Source organism: Molothrus ater, chromosome 24 (assembly GCF_012460135.2).
Source record: "Molothrus ater isolate BHLD 08-10-18 breed brown headed cowbird chromosome 24, BPBGC_Mater_1.1, whole genome shotgun sequence".
Lineage (NCBI taxonomy): Eukaryota > Metazoa > Chordata > Aves > Passeriformes > Icteridae > Molothrus > Molothrus ater.
In genome coordinates, this window is record NC_050501.2 from 1,389,123 (window position 1) to 1,409,060 (window position 19,938).

The 19,938-nt window shown below is 54.3% G+C and overlaps 1 protein-coding gene across 1 annotated transcript; it reads right to left on the reverse strand.

Annotated features, from left to right (window-relative positions):
• Positions 1 to 2,866: 2,866 nt before the first annotated feature.
• SNRNP40 (small nuclear ribonucleoprotein U5 subunit 40) lies at positions 2,867 to 19,752 on the reverse strand. The gene is made up of 10 exons (XM_036397142.1): positions 19,519 to 19,752; positions 18,315 to 18,444; positions 17,183 to 17,276; positions 15,163 to 15,328; positions 13,453 to 13,575; positions 11,353 to 11,473; positions 9,813 to 9,895; positions 9,358 to 9,419; positions 6,166 to 6,269; positions 2,867 to 3,263 (listed from the first exon to the last, which is right to left on the reverse strand). Exons 1-10 carry the CDS (start codon positions 19,750 to 19,752, stop codon positions 3,214 to 3,216), a joined length of 1,167 nt encoding a protein of 388 aa, XP_036253035.1. The 3' UTR covers positions 2,867 to 3,213.
• Positions 19,753 to 19,938: the final 186 nt, after the last annotated feature.

Sequence of the window (19,938 nt, forward strand, 5' to 3'; positions counted from 1 at the left end):
CAGGGACCTGGGCTGGGTGCTCAGTGCTGGGGGCAGCATGCCAGGGGCAGCTGGGCATGGGCAGGGAGTGCCCACAGAGCTGCCCAGCCCTGCTCTGTCCATCCAGGGTGTGGTTCTGTCTGTCCAGCCCTGCTCTGTCCATCCAGGTCAGGCTCTGTCTGTCCGATTCTGGCTCTGTCTGTCCAGGTCAGGCTCTGTCTGTCCAGCCCTGCTCTGTCTGTCCAGCCCTGCTCTGTCTGTCCCGGTCAGGCTCTGTCTGTCCAGCCCTGCTCTGTCTGTCCAGCCCTACTCTGTCTGTCCAGCCCTGCTCTGTCTGTCCAGCCCTGCTCTGTCCATCCAGGTCTGGCACTGTCCGTCCAGGTCTGGCTCTGTCTGTCCCGGTCAGGCTCTGTCTGTCCAGCCCTGCTCTGTCCATCCAGGGTGTGGTTCTGTCTGTCCAGCCCTGCTCTGTCCATCCAGGGTGTGGTTCTGTCTGTCCGGTTCTGGCTCTGTCTGTCCAGGTCAGGCTCTGTCCATCCAGGTCAGGCTCTGTCTGTCCAGCCCTGCTCTGTCCGTCCAGCCCTGCTCTGTCTGTCCAGCCCTGCTCTGTCTGTCCCGGTCAGGCTCTGTCTGTCCCGGTCAGGCTCTGTCTGTCCAGCCCTGCTCTGTCCATCCAGGTCTGGCTCTGTCCATCCAGGTCTGGCTCTGTCTGTCCAGGTCAGGCTCTGTCTGTCCAGCCCTGCTCTGTCTGTCCAGCCCTGCTCTGTCCATCCAGGTCTCTCTCCCATCCCTCTGCTCAGGGATTTGCCCTTAATCCGGATCATTTTCCGATCTGGGTCACGGCTCCGTGTCCCTTGTGCCCAGGCCATGGGGGGTGTCCAGGCACAGGGGGTGACACCCAGGGTGACACCCAGGGAGCCCAGGCCGGGCTGTGGATCCATCCACCCCCCCTGCCTGGCACCAGGAGCCTCAGGACTGCCCAGGACCCAGGCAGGGGAGGAAGGATGCCCTTCCCTCCATTCCCTGCTGGTTCCTGGGGTGGGAATTAGGAACAAAACCCTTTTTTGGTTCCTTTAAAGAAGCAGGAGCCGGTAAGGCTCAGGCACAGATCAGCCCCAAGGGTCTCTCTGCCCTCTGGCACTTGGGTATAGCTCCAAATAAACCCATAAACCTTTGGGATTATAATTAAATAGGCTCTAATTAAACCCTAAATCTGTGGGGCAACCCCTCCCTAGCCAGGGGCAGAGGAAGGGGCTCAGCCCTGGGCATGAGGCTCTCACTGTGGTGTGCCCAGGGTCCTTCCTGGCAGTAAAAGAAACCCTAAAATAATAAAATAAATAAAAAATAGTAATAAAGAAATAATAATATAATAAATAAATAAAGAAACAAAAATTTAAAATAAAATAATGAAAAATATAAAAGTAAAAGTAAATAAAACACAGTAATAAAAATAACCAAAAATTTTAAAAAGTAAATAAAATAACCCTCCCATGCCTCCAGCCTGCCCCTCTCCAGGGAGGGCTTTGTCTGCCTGGAGCTGCTCACCCATTGGGATCTGGAGATGGATCTGCCTGAGCAGCACCTCCCCAAGGGCTCCTGTCACTCATCCACTGAGGGCAGGGACCATGGGACACCCCAGGGGACCAGGGACAACTCCAGGGACAGCCCCAGGCTGCAGCAGCCATTCCCCCTGGGGCTAGGGGAACGATGGGAGGGGGGTGTGGGGAGCTGCCAGGAGCTGGAGAACCCTCCCTGGATTTGGGAGAGGGACTGGGGCCAAGGACGGAGGGACAGGAGGCAGGGAATGGCTGCCAGTGGCAGAGGGCAGGGCTGGATGGGATCTTGGGAATTGGGAATTGTTCCCTGGCAGGGTGGGCAGGGGCTGGGCTGGAATTGCCAGAGCAGCTGTGGCTGCCCCTGGAGCCCTGGCAGTGCCCAAGGCCAGGCTGGGCATTGGGGCTGGCAGCACCTGGCACAGTGGGAGGTGGCCCTGCCATGGCAGGGGTGGCACTGGGTGGGGTTTCAGGTCCCTTCCCAACCAAACCATTCCATGAGTTCAGTGATTCCACCAAGGATTCCATCATCCCAGCTCAATGATTTCCCTGGTTAGCTACAGGAGAGGACCTGGATTTAAAACTGGAGAACAGAAAAGTAACCAGAGTGTCTGAGGTTGGAAATGGGGAGTGTGTGTTCTATTCCTATGGGGAATATGCCCTATTCTGATGTGGCAGTTCTCTGCTGTTCTTGGGGCAGTTTTCTTGATCTCTGCCCCAGCCAATCCTCCCTGCAGGAGATCTCTGCTGTCCATGGCCACTGAGTGTCCCTGCAGGGCTGATCCAATTCCAGCATCCCATGGGGAGATGCTGCGCCCAGGGCAGGAGCCAAGCATTCCTACCTGGATCCAATGTGAGCCTGGCACAGCACAGCAGCCTTTGCCCAGGGCATTGCCAGAGGAGCAGCTTCTGCTGCCCTGCATGGCCAGAGGGAGCCCAGGCCCATCTCCAGCAGCCCTGGAGCTGCAGAGGAAAACTCCCCCCTTGTGCAGGATCCCTGCTCCAGCAGAGCCACAGCTGGCACTGCAGGAGGGCTGAGCCCCCATGGGATGGGGCTGTGCCACCCCCTGACCCACAGCGTGCCAGGGCCTGCTCTCACTCTGCCAGGGGTGGTTTGTATTACTGCATTTGCATTTTATTTTTATTTTCTTTCCTAATAAAGAACTGTTATTCCTGCTCCCACATCTTTGCCTAAGAGCTCCTTAATTTCAAAATTACAATAATTCAGAGGGAGGGGGTTTGCATTTTCCATTTCAAGGGAGGCTCCTGCCCTCCTCAGCAGACACCTGGCTGTCCAAACCAAGACACAGAGCAATGAACCCCAGGCACTGAGCTGTGTAAAAAAAGCCATTTATTGCAGTTTTAACTGTATCAAAAAAACTCCAAAGGAAACAGGACAGGGATATACAGGCCACGTGTGGAACTGAACCAAAAGTTCTCAATTTCAAGGGATCTGGAGAAGGGTTTCACTGTCAGTGGCACAGCCAAAACGAAATTCCTTTCAATTCCAAGTTTTCCTGCCCCCCAAAGAAAGGGGAGGTGGCAAAAGCTGCTCAGTGAGATGTGGGGAGGGGACAGCCTGCACTAGGGGCTGTCACACCGAGCTGTCACCTGCTGCACTGGGAGGGGAATCACCCAGCCAGGGCAGCACCGAGGCACAGATCCAGCAGCTCCTGGGCCATCACTGGATCTCCCCCATGTAGAGCCTTTTGTCACTGGATGCAGAGAGAACTGAAGGGCAAGGAAAGAAAGGAATAAAGAAATTAAAACAATATACAAATTAAAACAATATTAAAAACTGAAATAGAATACAAGAATTAAAATCGAACATGAAAACTGAATTATAATACAAAAATGAAAATAGAATACAAAATTAAATAAAAAGCTAAAATGGAATACAAAAATTAAAACAATATAAAATATAAAAACTGAATACAAAAATTAAAATAGAATATGAAAACTGAAATAGAATGCAAAAATTAAAATACAAAAACTGAAATACAATGCAAAAATTAGAATATGAAAACTGAAAGAGAATCCAAAAATTAAAATACAAAAACTAAAATAGAATACAAAAATTAAAATGGAATATAAAACCTGAGATAGAATAAGAAAATTAAAATGGAACATAAAAACTGAGATAGAATAAGAAAATTAAAATGGAATATAAAAACTGAAATAGAATCCAAAAATTATAATACAAAAACTGAAATAGAATACAAAAACGACCCCAGTGGTTTGTGACCTCCCTGAGGGGAGGTCCTATGGATGAACCCCCATGCAGGGCTCCCCACTGGGGTTCCATGGATGAACCCCCCTGCAGGGCTCCCTTGGGTGTTCCCATGGATGAACCCCCCTGCAGGGCTCCCCACTGGGGTTTCCAGCCCGGGCAGTGCTGAGCTCCAGCCTGGGCTCTGCCAGCTCCGGGTGCCACTAGAGGGCACATCTGGCCAGGAAAGTGTCCCCAGGACAGCATGGCCTGGGAACAGGGAAAACCCAATGGCTCCCAGCTCCCCTGGCCCTGAGCCACAGCCACGGGATCCTTGAGCTGGGGGAACACCTCGAGACCATCACTGCCAGCCTGGCACCACCGCAGGGTCACCCCTGCCCACCAGTGCCACATCCCCAGGTGCTGTGAACACCTCCAGGGATGGGAACTCCACCACCAGGGCTGGACACTGGGCACGGGTCAGAAGGGCCAGATTCTGATGTCTTTGTGGAATTATAAAATCATCAGGGCTGGAAAATCCCTCTGAGATCATCGAGTCCAACCTTTAACCCAGCCCTGCCCATGTCCCCAAGTGCCACATCCACAGGGCTTCTAAATCCCTCCAGGGATGGGGATCCAGCACTGCCCTGGGCAGCTGTGCCAGGCTGGGCACCCTTTCCATGGGGAATTCTTCCCAAAAATCCACCCTGAGCCTGCCCTGGCCCAGCCTGAGGCCGTTCCCTCTGCTCCTGTCCCTGTTCCCGGCTGTGCCCTCCTGGCAGGAGCTGTGCAGAGCCACAAGGGCCCCCTGAGCCTCCTTTGCTCCAGGCTGAGCCCCTGCCCAGCTCCCTCAGCCTCTCCTGGGGCTCCAGCCCCTTCCTCTCTTCAGGGAATTCCCAAGAATGACCCAGAAGACACCAGCAGTGGTTTCATCCCTGTCCAGGAGAGCTCTGGGGGTTTCTGCACCATTCCCAGCCCAGTGTTTGTCACCCTGTCACAGCCTGGCTGCCTGTGCAGGTGAGAATCCTGCAGGGATTTATGGATTAACATCCCCAGGAGCTCCCAGCCAACAGCTGCACGACTCAATGGGTTTTTAGTAAGAGTTTTTTAATTGTTATCTGTGATTGATGGGCCAAGAGGAGCTGAGCACAGGATCCCACACCCAGAGAGGAGCTGGCTCTGCTCCTGCAGCACAGCCCCAGCCCAGCAGAGCTGAGGGTACCCAGAGCTCCCTGCCCCTTGCCTTGCCTTTGGGGGTGACTGCTGGGAATTTTTGGCTGCTGACCAGGCCAAGGTGAACATTTCCATGGAAACCCAGCACCCTGCAGTCCAGCCCAGCCCATGCTGGACCAGGAGATGGGAATGGAGCCTGTTCCCACCTTCAAATGCCTCTGAAAAGCCACCTGAGCTTTGCATCAGCCAGCTCTGAGTGTGGTGCCACCTCCAGAACAGGACCCAAACCCACTGCACCCACAGCTTCCTTTGGGTGGGATCTTGGCAATTGGGAATTGTTCCCTGGCAGGGTGGGCAGGGGCTGGGCTGGAATTGCCAGAGCAGCTGGGGCTGCCCCTGGAGCCCTGGCAGTGCCCAAGGCCAGGCTGGGCATTGGGGCTGGCAGCACCTGGCACAGTGGGAGGTGGCCCTGGGCTGCAATGAGCTGGCATTGAAGATCCCTTCCCACCCAAACCACTCTGGCATTCCCATTCCTCAATCCAGGATGGAAACCAGCAGCAAAAACCATTGCAGCAAATGGAGAAAGGAAAGGAAAGAATGATTTCCTGCATGGTTCCAGGTGCCCCCAGTGCCATTTGCCACAGGGGGTTTGTAGCCTGGCAAGGCCTGGTTCGAGAGGTTTGGGCTCTGCCAGGGTGCCCAGAGCAGCTGTGGCTGCCCCTGGAGCCCTGGCAGTGCCCAAGGCCAGGCTGGACATTGGGGCTGGCAGCACCTGGCACAGTGGGAGGTGGCCCTGCCATGGCAGGGGTGGCACTGGGTGGGATTTAAAGACCCTTCCAACCCAAACCATTCTGGGATTATGATTTTGTGATTCTTTGATTTGCTTCCTACAGCTTTTGGGACACTTAGGACCCCCCAGGCTCCCTGGTGATCCATGTCCTGAGGCCATCACCACACATGGTTATACCCCTGGCATCCCAGCCATTCCAAACCTGTTCCTCATATTCCCTGGGAAGGCCGGACAAGCCCTGGGCAGTGGCAGCCACCCCCAGCCCACAGAAAGAGCCACCCTGCTGCCCTCTGGGTGTCCCCAGCCCAGTCCCAGAGTCCCTGTGCTCAGCCCAGGCTGCCCCTACTCAACTGGAGATGAGCAAACCAAGCTCTGCCCCCCCTAAATCTGAGAATTGGCAATTCTGAGGTCACTTCCCAGAGGATCAGCAGCTCAGTGAGCCTGCAGGGGGGAGCACTTACTGATGGGTTCCTCGGGGTGGAAGGCCAGCTCATTGACAGAGCCAGCATGGCCAGGCAGCTTGTACAGGATCCTCCTGGAGGTGGTGTCCCACACGTACACAAACCTGCAACAGAGTCCTGCTGAGGGCAGCCATGGGCCAAGGAAAACGCCTGTGCCCCCAGCTGCTTCTGGGTCACCCTGATTTTTTAAGATTTTCTAAGCCTTCTGATATTCACATTCTTGTAACAAACTTTCTCACACACCTTGTGTAAATAACTCATTGTTTTGCATTCTTTTGTGGAGGAGGAGAAATTTGATGGGCTGTTGGTTTGTCCAGTGTCATTGGAGAGGCGGCACTGTTGTCACAGACATCTTTTATGGAAAATCCTTTCCTTAGGATTTTTCTTCCTGAGAAGCTGAGAGGCCTCAGGAACAAAATGTAACCAATGGTTATCTGCTGCTGTGGAATGCAACAGGTGCATCTGGGATTGGGCTCATGTGGTTGTTTCTAATTAATGGCCAATCACAGCCCAGCTGGCTCAGACAGAGAGTCTGAGACACAAACCTTTGTTATGATTCTTATTCTATTCTTAGCCAGCTTTCTGATGAAACCTTTTCTTCTATTCTTTTAGCATAGTTTTAATGTAATATATATCATAAAATAATAAATCAGCCTTCTGAAACATGGAGTCAGATCCCCATCTCCTCCCTCAACCTGAGACCCCTGCGAACATGGTCACAGCACTGTCACTTTTGGAAATCTATAAATGTCAGAGTCAGAAAATAAAATTCCCTTTTCTTCACCTTGAGAGCAGCACTGTGTGCTTGTGCTGTTTAGTGTCCTATAGTGACAGTTCTGCAGCTGGAATGATCTTTGTGAGGATAAACAGGAACTTCCCAGGAGAAAAATGGAAAAATGCTGCTCTGACAGGCCCAGGAGAGCAGAGGCTGAGCAGGGAGGAGTCAAGAGTTGGCAAAAACCTCCCTGCCAGCAGTGCACCTCACCCCTCAGGGCACAGAGATGGATTTGAAAGCTGTGAGGCCAAAGAAATCCTTGATAGTGCAGGGACAGGGAGGAAATCAGCACTGGGAATGGGGAGGAGGGGTCTCAGCCTCCCAAAGAGCCCCACACACTCTGTGCACATCCAGGCATCCCTGGGGCTGGCAGTGAGGAGCCCAGAGCCCCCCAGCCCCTGCTGCACTGCAGCCCCTCCCAGCCAGCAGCTCTAAAGATGGGATTCCTTCCTGCTGTGCCACATCAGCCACTTGCCAGCCTTTATTAGGGAGTGATGGGATCATGCTGAGCCCTTTGATCACTCTCTGCCAGGCCTCACCCACTGCTGGCTCCTGCCTGGGTTGAGAACCCCCCCAGCATCCTCCCCTGGCAGCACCAGGCACAGCTGAACTTTCACACTTCTCTAAAAAACAGTCTCAGAGTCAGGGAAACTGAGCCCAAAATCCCCAAATCCCAGTGTCTGCTGTGGGGAGCTCTGCTGGGACCTGCCCCAGGAGCTGTCAGAGCCCTGAGCTCCAGCAGCACCTGCAGAAAGAACCAAGTGACCCAAAACTCCAGGAACACCTGCCCAGAACAGGGCTCAGCCTGGCCACAGGGATCCAGGCAGGAGCTGCTCTCCCCAGGGCAGGAATCTCTGCTTCCCCAGGGCAGGGATTGCTGCTCTTCCCCCAGGGCAGGGATTGCTGCTCTTCCCCCAGGGCAGGGATTGCTGCTCTCCCCAGGGCAGGGATTGCTGCTCTCCCCTCTCAGGGCAGGGATTGCTGCTCTCCCCTCTCAGGGCAGGGATTGCTGCTCTCCCCCCAGGGCAGGGATTGCTGCTCTCCCCTCAGGGCAGGGATTGCTGCTCTCCCAGGGCAGGGATTGCTGCTCTCCCAGGGCAGGGCAGGGCAGGAATTGCTGCTCTCCCCTCTCAGGGCAGGGATTGCTGCTCTCCCAGGGCAGGGATTGCTGCTCTCCCCTCTCAGGACAGGGATTGCTGCTCTCCCCTCTCAGGACAGGGATTGCTGCTCTCCCCCCATGGCAGGAATTGCTGCTCTCTCCCCAGGGCAGGAATTGCTGCTCTCCAAGGCAGGGATTGCTGCTCTCCCCTCTCAGGGCAGGGATTGCTGCTCTCCCCTTAGGGCAGGGATTGCTGCTCTCCCCTCAGGCAGGAATTCTCCCTCCTCAGGCAGGAATTCTGCTCTCCCCAGGCAGGAATTCTGCTCTCCCCAGGCAGGAATTCTGCTCTCCCCAGGCAGGGATTGCTGCTCTCTCCCCAGGGCAGGGATTGCTGCTCTCCCCAGGGCAGGGATTGCTGCTCTCCCCTCAGGCAGGAATTCTCCCTCCTCAGGCAGGAATTCTGCTCTCCCCAGGCAGGAATTCTCCATCCTCAGGCAGGAATTCTGCTCTCCCCAGGCAGGAATTCTCCCTCCCCACTCAGAGCCCAGCAGGGCTGGGGGCAGTCACAGCCCCAGCTCATGCTGGGACAGCTGCCCCACTAAATCTGGACAGGGAGAGCTCAAGTTCTGCCTGTGTGCTATCAAGAAGCTCATTAATCTGGTGATTACTGCTGCTCCACGGCCTGGCCCCTGGCCTGCAGGAATTCCTGTCTCCCTGGCACTGGATTTGGGCCTGGATTTGCTCCAGGGGACATTGGTGTCCTTCACAGGGACCTTCAGACCCTGCTCTGCATCCTCCCTCTGCCCTTTCCACTCCTCAGCTCCCTTTACAGAATCGTTCATTTACAAGTCTGAGATGTGCCAATTGATTTTTTTTCTCCTTAATTAAAGGAGGAGTCATTAATGATCTGTGGAATCCCACCATGCAGGGATTTAACTGGGATTTGTGCTCCTCATCCTCCAACCCCACACACAGACCCTGCTCTCAAAGACCCCCCCAAGCTTCTGCCAGGACACCCAGGGCTCCAAGCCAGTGGCAAAGATGTCCCTGTCACCTGCTGGGGGATCCTGTGGTGGGACACGGCAGAACCTCAGCCAGCTTCTGACAATAATAACAACCAGATTTTACAACAGTCAGATGCTCCTCCACAGACCCCAAAGCAGCAGAAACACATCCCTGTGGAAAACAGGAAAACTCCCTGAGGGCTCTTTGGGATTTCCCACCTCTACACACAGCCCTGAGCCTGGAGATTCTGATCTAGGAACGCTGCAAATCCATCAGGGGCTGCTGGGGACAGAGGAATGCAGTGCAAACTCACCTGTCAGCAGAGCCCCCTGCAATTTTGCTGCCATCTGGGGACCAGGAGCACCTCAGAAGGTTCTAAAACAAAAGAACATGCACAGACCTATTTAGTTTCCCCCTTTTCCTTGAACTCAAATCACCATGAGACTTTAACCAGCACCACTTTAATGATCTCCCTTGGAAGATGAGATGGTAATTACAGATTTTATTTTATTGCTGGAAACAGCCAGTGCCTTGTTATTTTACACAAAGTAGATGGTAAGTGTAGAAAACACTTAATTTACAACTAATTACAAATGAACTGAGCAAAGAAATCTTGTTACTGAGGCTTTAATTGGAACCCACTTTGTGGATTCATCTTTCTTAAGAGTTCTTATTAAAGTCTTTCTGGCCTAAGCTTGAATTGAAAAAAAACAATTTAGAAGCAAGTTAATAGCAGAGGGAATTGAACAAGGAGTGGAGCACACTCACCTTCTCAAAATTATGGACATTTCCCTGGAAAATCTTCACACATCTCTCCTTGGGGGCAAAGGGCCTCACGTCCCAGATCCGAACTGCAACAGAGGGAGGGACAGAGGCTGAGGGGGACAGGGACAGGGACCCCTGGCAAAGCCCCCGTGCCCAGGACAGGCTCCCTGACCCCTCACTCCCCACAGGGAACCAGCAGCTTCCCCTGCAGGAGGCTTTGCCCTGGCAGAACAGCAGCAATGTGGAATTACAAAAACCTCCCAACCTGCCACCCCAAAATGGAGCCCCAGCTCCTCACAGGAGGCTTTTCCTCATCCTGACACATGCCATGGGCACGGCCCTGATGGGCTCAGCCTCACTGAGGGACAAGGGGACAGGCAGGGTGGCAGCTGGGCTGTCACTCCTGCTGAGGGGACACAGCCAAGCCACCTTGACACCAGCCAGAGTGCACAGATCACCTGTGCCACGGCTCTTGTCCCCAATGTCCTCCAGGAGCTGGGCTGTCACTCCTGCTGAGGGGACAAACCTGTGCCATGGCTCTTGTCCCCAATATCCTGCAGGATAACCTGTGCCATGGCCCCTGTCCCCACTGTCCTGCAGGATAACCTGTGCCATGGCTCTTGTCCCCAGTGTCCTGCAGCAGCTGGGCTGTCATTCCTGCTGAGGGGACACAGCCAAGCCACCTTGACACCAGCCAGAGTGCACAGATCACCTGTGCCACGGCTCTTGTCCCCAATGTCCTCCAGGAGCTGGGCTGTCACTCCTGCTGAGGGGACAAACCTGTGCCATGGCTCTTGTCCCCAATATCCTGCAGGATAACCTGTGCCATGGCCCCTGTCCCCACTGTCCTGCAGGATAACCTGTGCCATGGCTCCCGTCCCCAATATCCTGCAGGATAACCTGTGCCATGGCCCTTGTCCCCAGTGTCCTGCAGGATAACCTGTGCCATGGCTCCTGTCCCCAATATCCTGCAGGATAACCAGTGCCACGGCTCCTGTCCCCCAGAGTCCTGCAGGATAACCTGTGCCATGGCTCCTGTCCCCAGTGTCCTGCAGGATAACCTGTGCCATGGCTCCTGTCCCCAGTATCCTGCAGGATAACCTGTGCCATGGCTCCTGTCCCCAATATCCTGCAGGATAACCAGTGCCACGGCTCCTGTCCCCCAGTGTCCTGCAGGATAACCTGTGCCATGGCTCCTGTCCCCAGTGTCCTGCAGGATAACCTGTGCCATGGCTCCCTACAGGATAACCTGTGCCATGGCTCCTGTCCCCAATATCCTGTAGGATAACCTGTGCCATGGTTCCCTACAGGATAACCTGTGCCATGGCTCCTGTCCCCCCAATATCCTGTAGGATAACCTGTGCCATGGCTCCTGTCCCCAGTGTCCTGCAGGAGCTGGGACAAACCCCCTGAGGCAGCTGCTCTCCCATCAAGGACCCCAATTGAGGGTTCAGCTCTGGAGCCAAGCTCCCTGCAGCCCACCCCAGCTCAGCTGTGCCAGGATGAGCAGCCAGAGGTGTCCCTGGAGGTCAGCAGGGTGTACCTGTGTTGTCCATGGCGTTGGAGAGCAGGTAGGAGCCCTCAGAGCTGAGGCTCAGGCCCGTCACCGAGTCGGCGTGGCCCCGCATGGTGTAGGTGAGCTTGTTCTGCCGCAGGTCCCACACCTGGGACACAAACACACAAACACAGCCAGCACTGCTGCAGCTCCACAGCACCCACACAGGCCCTCAGCAGCAGCTGTGGGTGCCAGCTGCTGGAGATTGATGGGTGTCACAGGCATCTTTTATGGAAAATCCTTTTGATGGGATTTTTCCTCCTGAGAAGCTGAGAGGCCTCAGAAACGAAATGTAACCAATGGTTATCTGCTGCTGTGGGATGCAACAGGGGCATCTGGGATTGGGCTCATGTGATTGTTTCTAATTCATGGCCAGTCACAGCCCAGCTGGCTCAGGCTCTCTGGTCAGTCACAAGATTTTATTATCATTCCATTCCTTTCTTTGTTAGCCTTCTGATGAAATCCTTTCTTCTATTCTTTTAGTAGAGTTTAATATATCATTTTATATAGTTTATATCATTTTATATATATATCATTTTATATAGTTTATATCATTTTATAATATATCATTTTTATAGTTTAATATATCATTTTCTTTTAATATAATATATATCATAAAATAGTAAATCAGCCTTCTGAAACATGGAGTCAAGATTCTCATCTCTTCCCTTGTCCTGGGACCCCTGTGAACACCAACACAGATGGGAGTTGTAGAATAATGGGATTTGTGCCTTAGATTTGTAACTGGATGTGTTCAAACCCCAAGGAGTTACACAGCAGCAACCCCACACACACAGGAGCCAGGGAATGGCTGCCAGTGGCAGAGGGCAGGGCTGGGTGGGATCTTGGCAATTGGGAATTGTTCCCTGGCAGGGTGGGCAGGGGCTGGGCTGGAATTGCCAGAGCAGCTGTGGCTGCCCCTGGAGCCCTGGCAGTGCCCAAGGCCAGGCTGGACATTGGGGCTGGCAGCACCTGGCACAGTGGGAAGTGGCCCTGCCGTGGCAGGGGTGGCACTGGGTGGGGTTTCATCCTTTCCATCCAAACTACTCCATGATCCCATGAAAACATGAGGATGGAAGTTTATGGGTTTCTAGAAAGGCAGAATTTGCCTTTTAGAACATTTCCAAGTGAATACATTCAACCTCCAAGGAGTTCAATGTCAGCAGCCCCAGGCCTGCAGAATTCCTCCTCAACTGGCCCCAAAATCCCCCAAATCCCCTGGCACAGAGCAGGAGCTCCCCAGTTCCAGGCTGTTCTTCCCAAAGAGGGGCAGTGGGAGCAGCTCTGGTGGCAGTGCCACTCTAAGCACTGGCTGTGACAGGCTGGGGACAGCTCTGGTGGCAGTGCCACACCAAGCTCTGCATGTGACAAGATGGGAACAGCTCTGGCAGGCTGGGGACAGCTCTGATGGCAGTGTCACACCAAGCTCTGGCTGTGACAGGCTGGGGACAGCTCTGGCAGGCTGAGGGCAATTCTGCTGGGAGTGTCACACCGAGCACTGGCTGTGACAGGCTGGGGACAGGCTGGAGAGGGGCTGATGACAGCTCTGGTGGCAGTGCCACACAGAGCACTGGCTGTGACAGGCTGGGGACAGCTCTGGCAGGCTGATAACAGCTTTGGTGGCAGTGCCACTCTAAGCACTGGCTGTGACAGGCTGGGGACAGGCTGAGGCCATGGGGACAGGCTGAGCCCTGCAGCCCCAGGGCAATCAGCTGAATGAACGCTGAGCTCACTGGTAAATAAGAACTTTCCACACCATCAGGTGCCAGGGGAGCTGCAAAGTGGGCCAGAGGGCACAGAGGGGACGTCACCACGCTCTCCTCAGCTTACCTCACACATGGCTCTGTCCCAGGCTGCCAGCATTCCAGCCTGGCTCTGCAGGTGACAGCAGTGCTGGGACACCCGAATGCCACGCTGTCCCTGCCAGGCTGTCCCAGCTCCCTGCCACTTTACTGGCCCTGTACCACCAGCAGGGATGGACACAGCAGGCCCAGGGGGGTTGGGGATGGAAAATTCAGCAGGAGGCACCCACAGCTGTCCTGGACCAACACAGGGTGTGACAGGAGGAAAAGGGACACAGGGTCCTACCTTGATGTCATTGTCGATGCCTCCAGAGATGATCTGGTCACTGGTGTCATTGAAGGTGACAGCCAGGACCTGGTAGGTGTTCTGGAATGTCTGGACAGCAGCTTTTTTCCTGATATCCCACAGCTGGAGAGAAATGTGGCACTTGTAAGAGGTGGGCACAGATATTTAACAACAAAATCAAAGCAGAGATATTGGGAGAGACTCAGCCTGTTCTTCTGAAATGCCTTTGTAGGTCTCATAAAAAACATCAGATCTGCAGATCTTTACAAAAAACATGGAATCTGCTGTGTCTGGAGCACAGGAATGAAGGGAGGGAAGAAGAGACCAGCAGAGATTTCAGGAGAGGGAGAAAGGAGCCAGTACAGGAGATTACAGGAGAAAGAAGAGGCCAGCCCAGATTGCAGGAAGACTCTTCTCATGCTTTGCTAACCCAGAAAGAAACTCTGATTTCTGATTTTCTGTCCAGAAAGAATTCCAGGGACACCCCCAGGGCTGGGCACTGCAAACCTCCCTGGGCAGTTCCAAGGTTTGAGCCCCCTTTCCATGGGGAAATTCCTGCAGTGCCCACCCTGAGCCTGCCCTGGCCCAGCCTGAGGCCGTTCCCTCTGCTCCTGTCCCTGTTCCCTGGAGCACAGCCCGGCCCCCATGGGGTCCCTTGTCACACACATCTTTTATGAAAATCCCTTCTTTAGGATTTTTCTCCTGAGAAGCTGAGAGGCCTCAGAGATAAAATGTAACCAATGGTTATCTGCTGCTGTGGAATGCAACAGGGGCATCTGGGATTGGGCTCATGTGATTGTTTGTAATTAATGGCCAATCACAGCCCAGCTGGCTCAGACAGAGAGTCTGGGACAGCTGCCTTTGTTATTCATTCCTTTCTACTCTTAGCTTAGCCAGCCTTCTGAGATGAAACCTTTTCTTCTATTCTTTTAGTATAGTTTTAATGTAATATATATCATAAAATAATAAATCAGCCTTCTGAACCATGGAGTCAGATCCTCATCTCTTCCCTCATCCTCAGACCCCTGTGAGCACGGTCACAGTCCCCTCCTGTCAGGGACTTGTGTGGATCCAGAGCAGCAGAAAAATCCCAGCTGAGCAGCTCAACCTTCCCCACCCCCTGAGAAGTACAGAAAAAAAGAGAGCAGTGATTTGCTGTCACATTTCTGACTCTGAACTCAGAGCGATAATGCAACGAGTAACAAAAAGCTGAATTCAGCTCAGATAAATGGGAAGATCCTAAAACTTTTCCACCATTTTTTCCAGGTTTTGCCCAGGGCACACACCTGTGGCATTCACATTTTCTGAAACAATCCCCTTGCCGAGGATTTTTCTCCTGGGAAGCTGAGAAGCTCAGAGAAAAGGAAAACAATTCTTCTCTCATTTGCTTCTCCTGTGCTGTGCTCAGTGGAATGTGTTTGGAGATTGGTTACCCACAGGTGATTGTTCCATTGGATTCTGCTGGGAGTTGTTTTCACTCTTTGGCCAATCAGGGCCAAGCTGTGCCAGGACTCTGGAGAGAGTCACGAGTTTTTCATTGTTATCTTTTTAGCATTCTGTAAGTATCCTTTCTGTATTCTTTAGTATAGTTTAGTATTCTTTAATATAATATAGTATTATAAAATAATAAATGAGCCTTCTGAGAACATGGAGTCAGACTCATCATTCCTGCCTGCCATGGGGCACCCCACAAACCCAGCACACACTGACCTTGACAGTGCCATCGTCGCTGCCGGTGCAGACGAGCTGGGGTCCCCTCCGGGCAGGGTAGCAGGAGTTGACAAAGGACGTGTGGCCCTTGAGCCTCTTGACCCTCTCCCCTGTCTCGCTGTCCCACACAGCCACAGTTTTGTCGGTGGATGCTGAGAAGAGCATGCTGCAGGCAACAAGCACAGTGAGGGCTCAGCTCCCTTCCCACCTCCCTTCACCTGTGTCCTGCATTGCCAAGCAAATTGTATCTGTTTGCCATCTGCATGGCAGCTGTCTCCTGTTCATGGGCAGTTTTCCTTATCTCTTCCACGCCCACTCCTCCTGCTGATAACAGCTATGGAATGTCCCTGCATGGCTGATAAGAACTACAGCATCCCATTGGCAGATGGGAGCCCAGAGGGAGGAGCCAAGCATTCCTACCCGGATAGAATCTGGAGATTCTGGAACACCAGCACGGCTTCTGCACTGCATTGCCCAGAGGAACAGCAGCTGCCTCTTGCCCTGGATCTGCAGAGGCAGAGACTGCACCTTTCTCCAGGATCCCTGCTCCAGCAGAACCAGCCCTGGCACTGCAGGAGGGCTGAGCCACAATTCCAATGGTTCTGCTGCCACCAGCCTGACCCACAGGGTGTCAGGCTGGGTTCTGGCTCTGGCACTGTTGCTTTAGTTCACTGCATTGTTTATTTTATCCTTTTGTCTTCTTCCTTTCCCTAGTAAAGAACTGTTATTTCCTGTTCCCATATTATTTTTTTTTGCCTGAGAGCCCCTTAATTTATAATTTATAGCAATTTGGAGGGAGGGGGTTTGCATATTCTCCATTTCAGGGGAGGCTCCTGCCTTCCTCAGCAGACACCTGTCTGTCCAAACCAAGACAACCAGGAACCAGAGGGAGAAGAACCTCCCCCTTTGGTGTTTTGGAGGAGCCTGAAACACTGACTGACACTGGAACAGCTGCACAGACAAACTCCCCTCAATCCCTGCTGGAAATTGGTTTTCTTCCTCCTCAAGCAGCATCTGGGATGAGCACAGCTCAGCACAGCTCAGCAGCACTGGTGGAACAGCCTTTTAAATTAACCAGTATCACACTTGTTCTCTCTTCTCCTCCACAATGACTCCCAGGCATGCAACACAAACTTCCCTCTGTGCCCCAAAACTGCATCAATGACACTGGGGGGGTCACAGGAGCCCCCAGATCCTTTGCCCACACTACAACGATTTGGTGACTATGGACTGAGCACAGGTAACAATGCCAGAATCATTTAGGTTGGAAAAGACTTCCAAGATCATCAAGTCCAAGCTGTGCCAAATTCCCAGCTCAGAGCTCTGAGTGCCACATCCAGGAATTCCTGGGACACCCCCAGGGCTGGGCACTGCAAACCTCCCTGGGCAGCCCCTGCCAAGGCCTAAGCCCCCTTTCCATACAGAAATTTTACCCCAATATGCAAAAATGGGACTTTAAGGACTTTCATTCTGTTGTTGGTGTGAGGGGTTTGGAGCTGTGGGGAACAGGAAATATTCCCTGCCAGAAGGGGCTGGGGTAGGGCCACCTCTGCTGCTGGGGCTTGCATTGGATGGAGATTCCCTTGTGGGAAAAGCCTTTGGGATTCTGGTGTTCAGGATGCCAGAGCTGAGGTGGGAAAAGAGCTGCAAGGACATCGAGTCCCAGCTGATCCCCACCTTGTCCCCAGCCCAGAGCTCTGAGTGCCACCTCCAGGCATTCCTGGGACACCCCCAGGGCTGGGCACTGCAAACCTCCCTGGGCAGCCCCTGCCAAGGCCTGAGCCCCCTTTCCATGGGGAAATTCCTGCAGTGCCCACCCTGAGCCTGCCCTGGCCCAGCCTGAGGCCGTTCCCTCTGCTCCTGTCCCTGTTCCCGGCTGTGCCCTCCTGGCAGGAGCTGTGCAGAGCCACAAGGGCCCCCTGAGCCTCCTTTGCTCCAGGCTCAGCCCCTGCCCAGCTCCCTCAGCCCCTCCTGGGGCTCCAGCCCTGTTCCCTGAGCAGCACAGAGCCCCTGCCCTCACCTGCCATCCGTGTTGTAGTGCAGCTCCATGACAGCCCCGCTGTGTCCCTTCAGGGTGGCAAAGTTGTCACAGTCCCCGTAGACGTTCCAGAGCACTGGGGGACACCAAGGGACAGGTGAGCACAGGAAAGGCACAGGAACAGCCTGTGCTGTGCATGGAGCTGATCTTTGGGGTTTCAGAAAAGGGCAGGATGGACCATCCCCAGTGCTGAGTCCCAGCTGGGACATTCACAGCAGTGACAAAGCATCAGCTGAGCCCCAGGGCAAAGGAGCTTCAGGGATCTTGGTTAAGGTGAATTTATTAAAAAAAATAAAATCTTTGCTTCAGCAAGCCTAAGCATCAAAACCTGCATTTCTGCAGACCTCTGGAACCCATGTGACAGGGACACAGGGTTGTCACAGCCTGCTCCAGCTGTGGGAAATGGAAAGATAGAAACTGCCACAGACACTGGAGGGTTCGATTTGCAGCCTTGAAGGAGCTTGGCTTGATGTGAAAATAAAGCATGCAGACATTAAGTAGAAAAATCATAAACTTATGTTTCTATAGTTAAGAATATGCCTTAAGTAAGTGAGAAACTGTACTGATAAGATGGTGAAAGGTTTCTAATGTAAGGGTGAAATTGTATAGAATAAGTTAGGAGTTTAGATGCTATAACAGAAGTATACATATATATGTGTGTGTATAATAGAAGTACATGTAATAACAACCTATTGGTTCAAGTATTTGCATTGCAGTAAAAGTAAGTAAAGGTGACAGGTTAGAAAAGCAAAACATTCTCTGTGGTGACTGTCCATAAGGTTAGAAAGTTATGTACGGTCCTGCAACAAAGAATTTGTAACTATCTTGAGCTATGACCACTGCTTACTGTCTCAAAATCTCCCAACCTCTGGGAGTGATGTTTATTTAAACAATAAATGGGACCTGATTGTGGTCCCATCCCTTCAATTAATGCAACAACAATAACACCAGCAAGGCAAATTTCCAGCACCAGCAGGATGGCACCTGCCACAGGAGCTGGGAAAAGCTTCCTGGGGAAGCAATTCACACCCAGGAGCAGGGGAAGGCTGAGCTAAAACCCCTCAGCAGCGGGGCCTGAGCCCGGGGGACAGCAGGGGACAGCAGTGGCACTCACAGATGAGCCTGTCGAAGCCAGCTGAGGCCAGGGTGTTGCCGTTGGGGTGGAACTTGCAGCAGTAAACCTCTCCCTCGTGTCCTGACAGCAGCATGATGGGGGCCTGCAGCGAGGAGCAGCGGGGAGGGCCCTGCAGGACACAGGGGACACCGTGAGGGGACAAGGGACAAGGCCAGGAGATGGCCAGCCTGCCACCCCTGGTGAGCATCTTCACCTTCCCACCAGAATTCCAGAATCCTAGCACTACTGAGGCTTGAAATGAGCTCCAAGATCATCGAGTCCAGCCTGTGCCCCATCCCCACTTTGTCCCCAGCCCAGAGCTCTGAGTGCCACATCCAGGAATTCCTGGGACACCTCCAGGGATGGGCGGTGCAAACCTCACTGGGCAGCCCCTGCCAAGGCCTGATGACTCCTTCCATGCAGAAATTTTCCCCAATATGCAAAAATGGGACTTTAAGGACTCTCTGTTGTTGGTGTGAGGGGTTTGGAGCTGTGGGGAACAGGAAATGTTCCCTGCCAGAAGGGGCTGGGGTAGGGCCACCTCTGCTGCTGGGGCTTGCATTGGATGGAGATTCCCTTGTGGGAAAAGCCTTTGGGATTCTGGTGTTCAGGATGCCAGAGCTGAGGTGGGAAAAGAGCTGCAAGGACATCGAGTCCCAGCTGATCCCCACCTTGTCCCCAGCCCAGAGCTCTGAGTGCCACCTCCAGGCATTCCTGGGACACCCCCAGGGCTGGGCACTGCAAACCTCCCTGGGCAGCCCCTGCCAAGGCCTGAGCCCCCTTTCCATGGGGAAATTCCTGCAGTGCCCACCCTGAGCCTGCCCTGGCCCAGCCTGGGGCCGTTCCCTCTGCTCCTGTCCCTGTTCCCTGGAGCACAGCCCGGCCCCCCCGGCTGTGCCCTCCTGGCAGGAGCTGTGCAGAGCCACAAGGGCCCCCTGAGCCTCCTTTGCTCCAGGCTGAGCCCCTGCCCAGCTCCCTCAGCCTCTCCCGGGGTTCCAGCCTGTTCCCCATTCCCCGGACCCGCTCCAGCCCCTCCCGAACCGAGGGCCCAGAACCGCACTGAGCACCAGAGGTGCCTCAGCAGTGCCGAACCCCAACCCGCTCGTGGCCCTTCCTTCCTACAGGAGACACCCCTGCCCCTCTCCCCCCAGCTCTCCATCCCACCCGGTTCTCCTCCCACCCTCCCCTCACGTTCCCCCGTTACCGCCTGCAGCAGAGCCCCGGACGCCGGCTGCCCCCCTGCGCCGCCCGTGCCCGGCGCCCCCGGTAGGTCATGGCGGGGCCGCTTGGCGGGCACAGGGACGAGCGGGAGGTCGGGGCCGGGCGCAGGGGCGGCTCCGGGAGCGGCTCCAGGGGCGACGGGGCCCGGGGGGGCGCCGGGCGCCGGGCCGGGACCAGGCCCGGGACCCGGGACCTTTCGCTTCTGCTGCTCGATCATGGCGGGCACCGGGCCCCGCCCCCCACGCCCCATTGGCTGCCGGCGCCGCACCCGCCGCGCTGATTGGCGGAGCGCCGTGGATATCCCGCCCCCAGACACGGTGCCGGCACGCCGGGCATAGAGCGGGGAGCGCGGCGCCTTCTGGCGCGCCTCGCTCTGATTGGAGAAAAGCGGGCGCTGGGCAGC

Excerpts from the sequence above, each read along its gene's own strand:
- SNRNP40 (XM_036397142.1), bottom strand. The coding sequence starts at position 19,752 with ATGATCGAGCAGCAGAAGCGAAAGGTCCCGGGTCCCGGGCCTGGTCCC. Across the intron at positions 18,445-19,518 it reads CCGGGGCTCTGCTGCAGGCG|GGCCCTCCCCGCTGCTCCTC; the intron begins GTAACGGGGGAA and ends TGTGTCCTGCAG. Across the intron at positions 11,474-13,452 it reads GCATCGACAATGACATCAAG|GTGTGGGACCTGCGGCAGAA; the intron begins GTAGGACCCTGT and ends TTTGTGTCCCAG.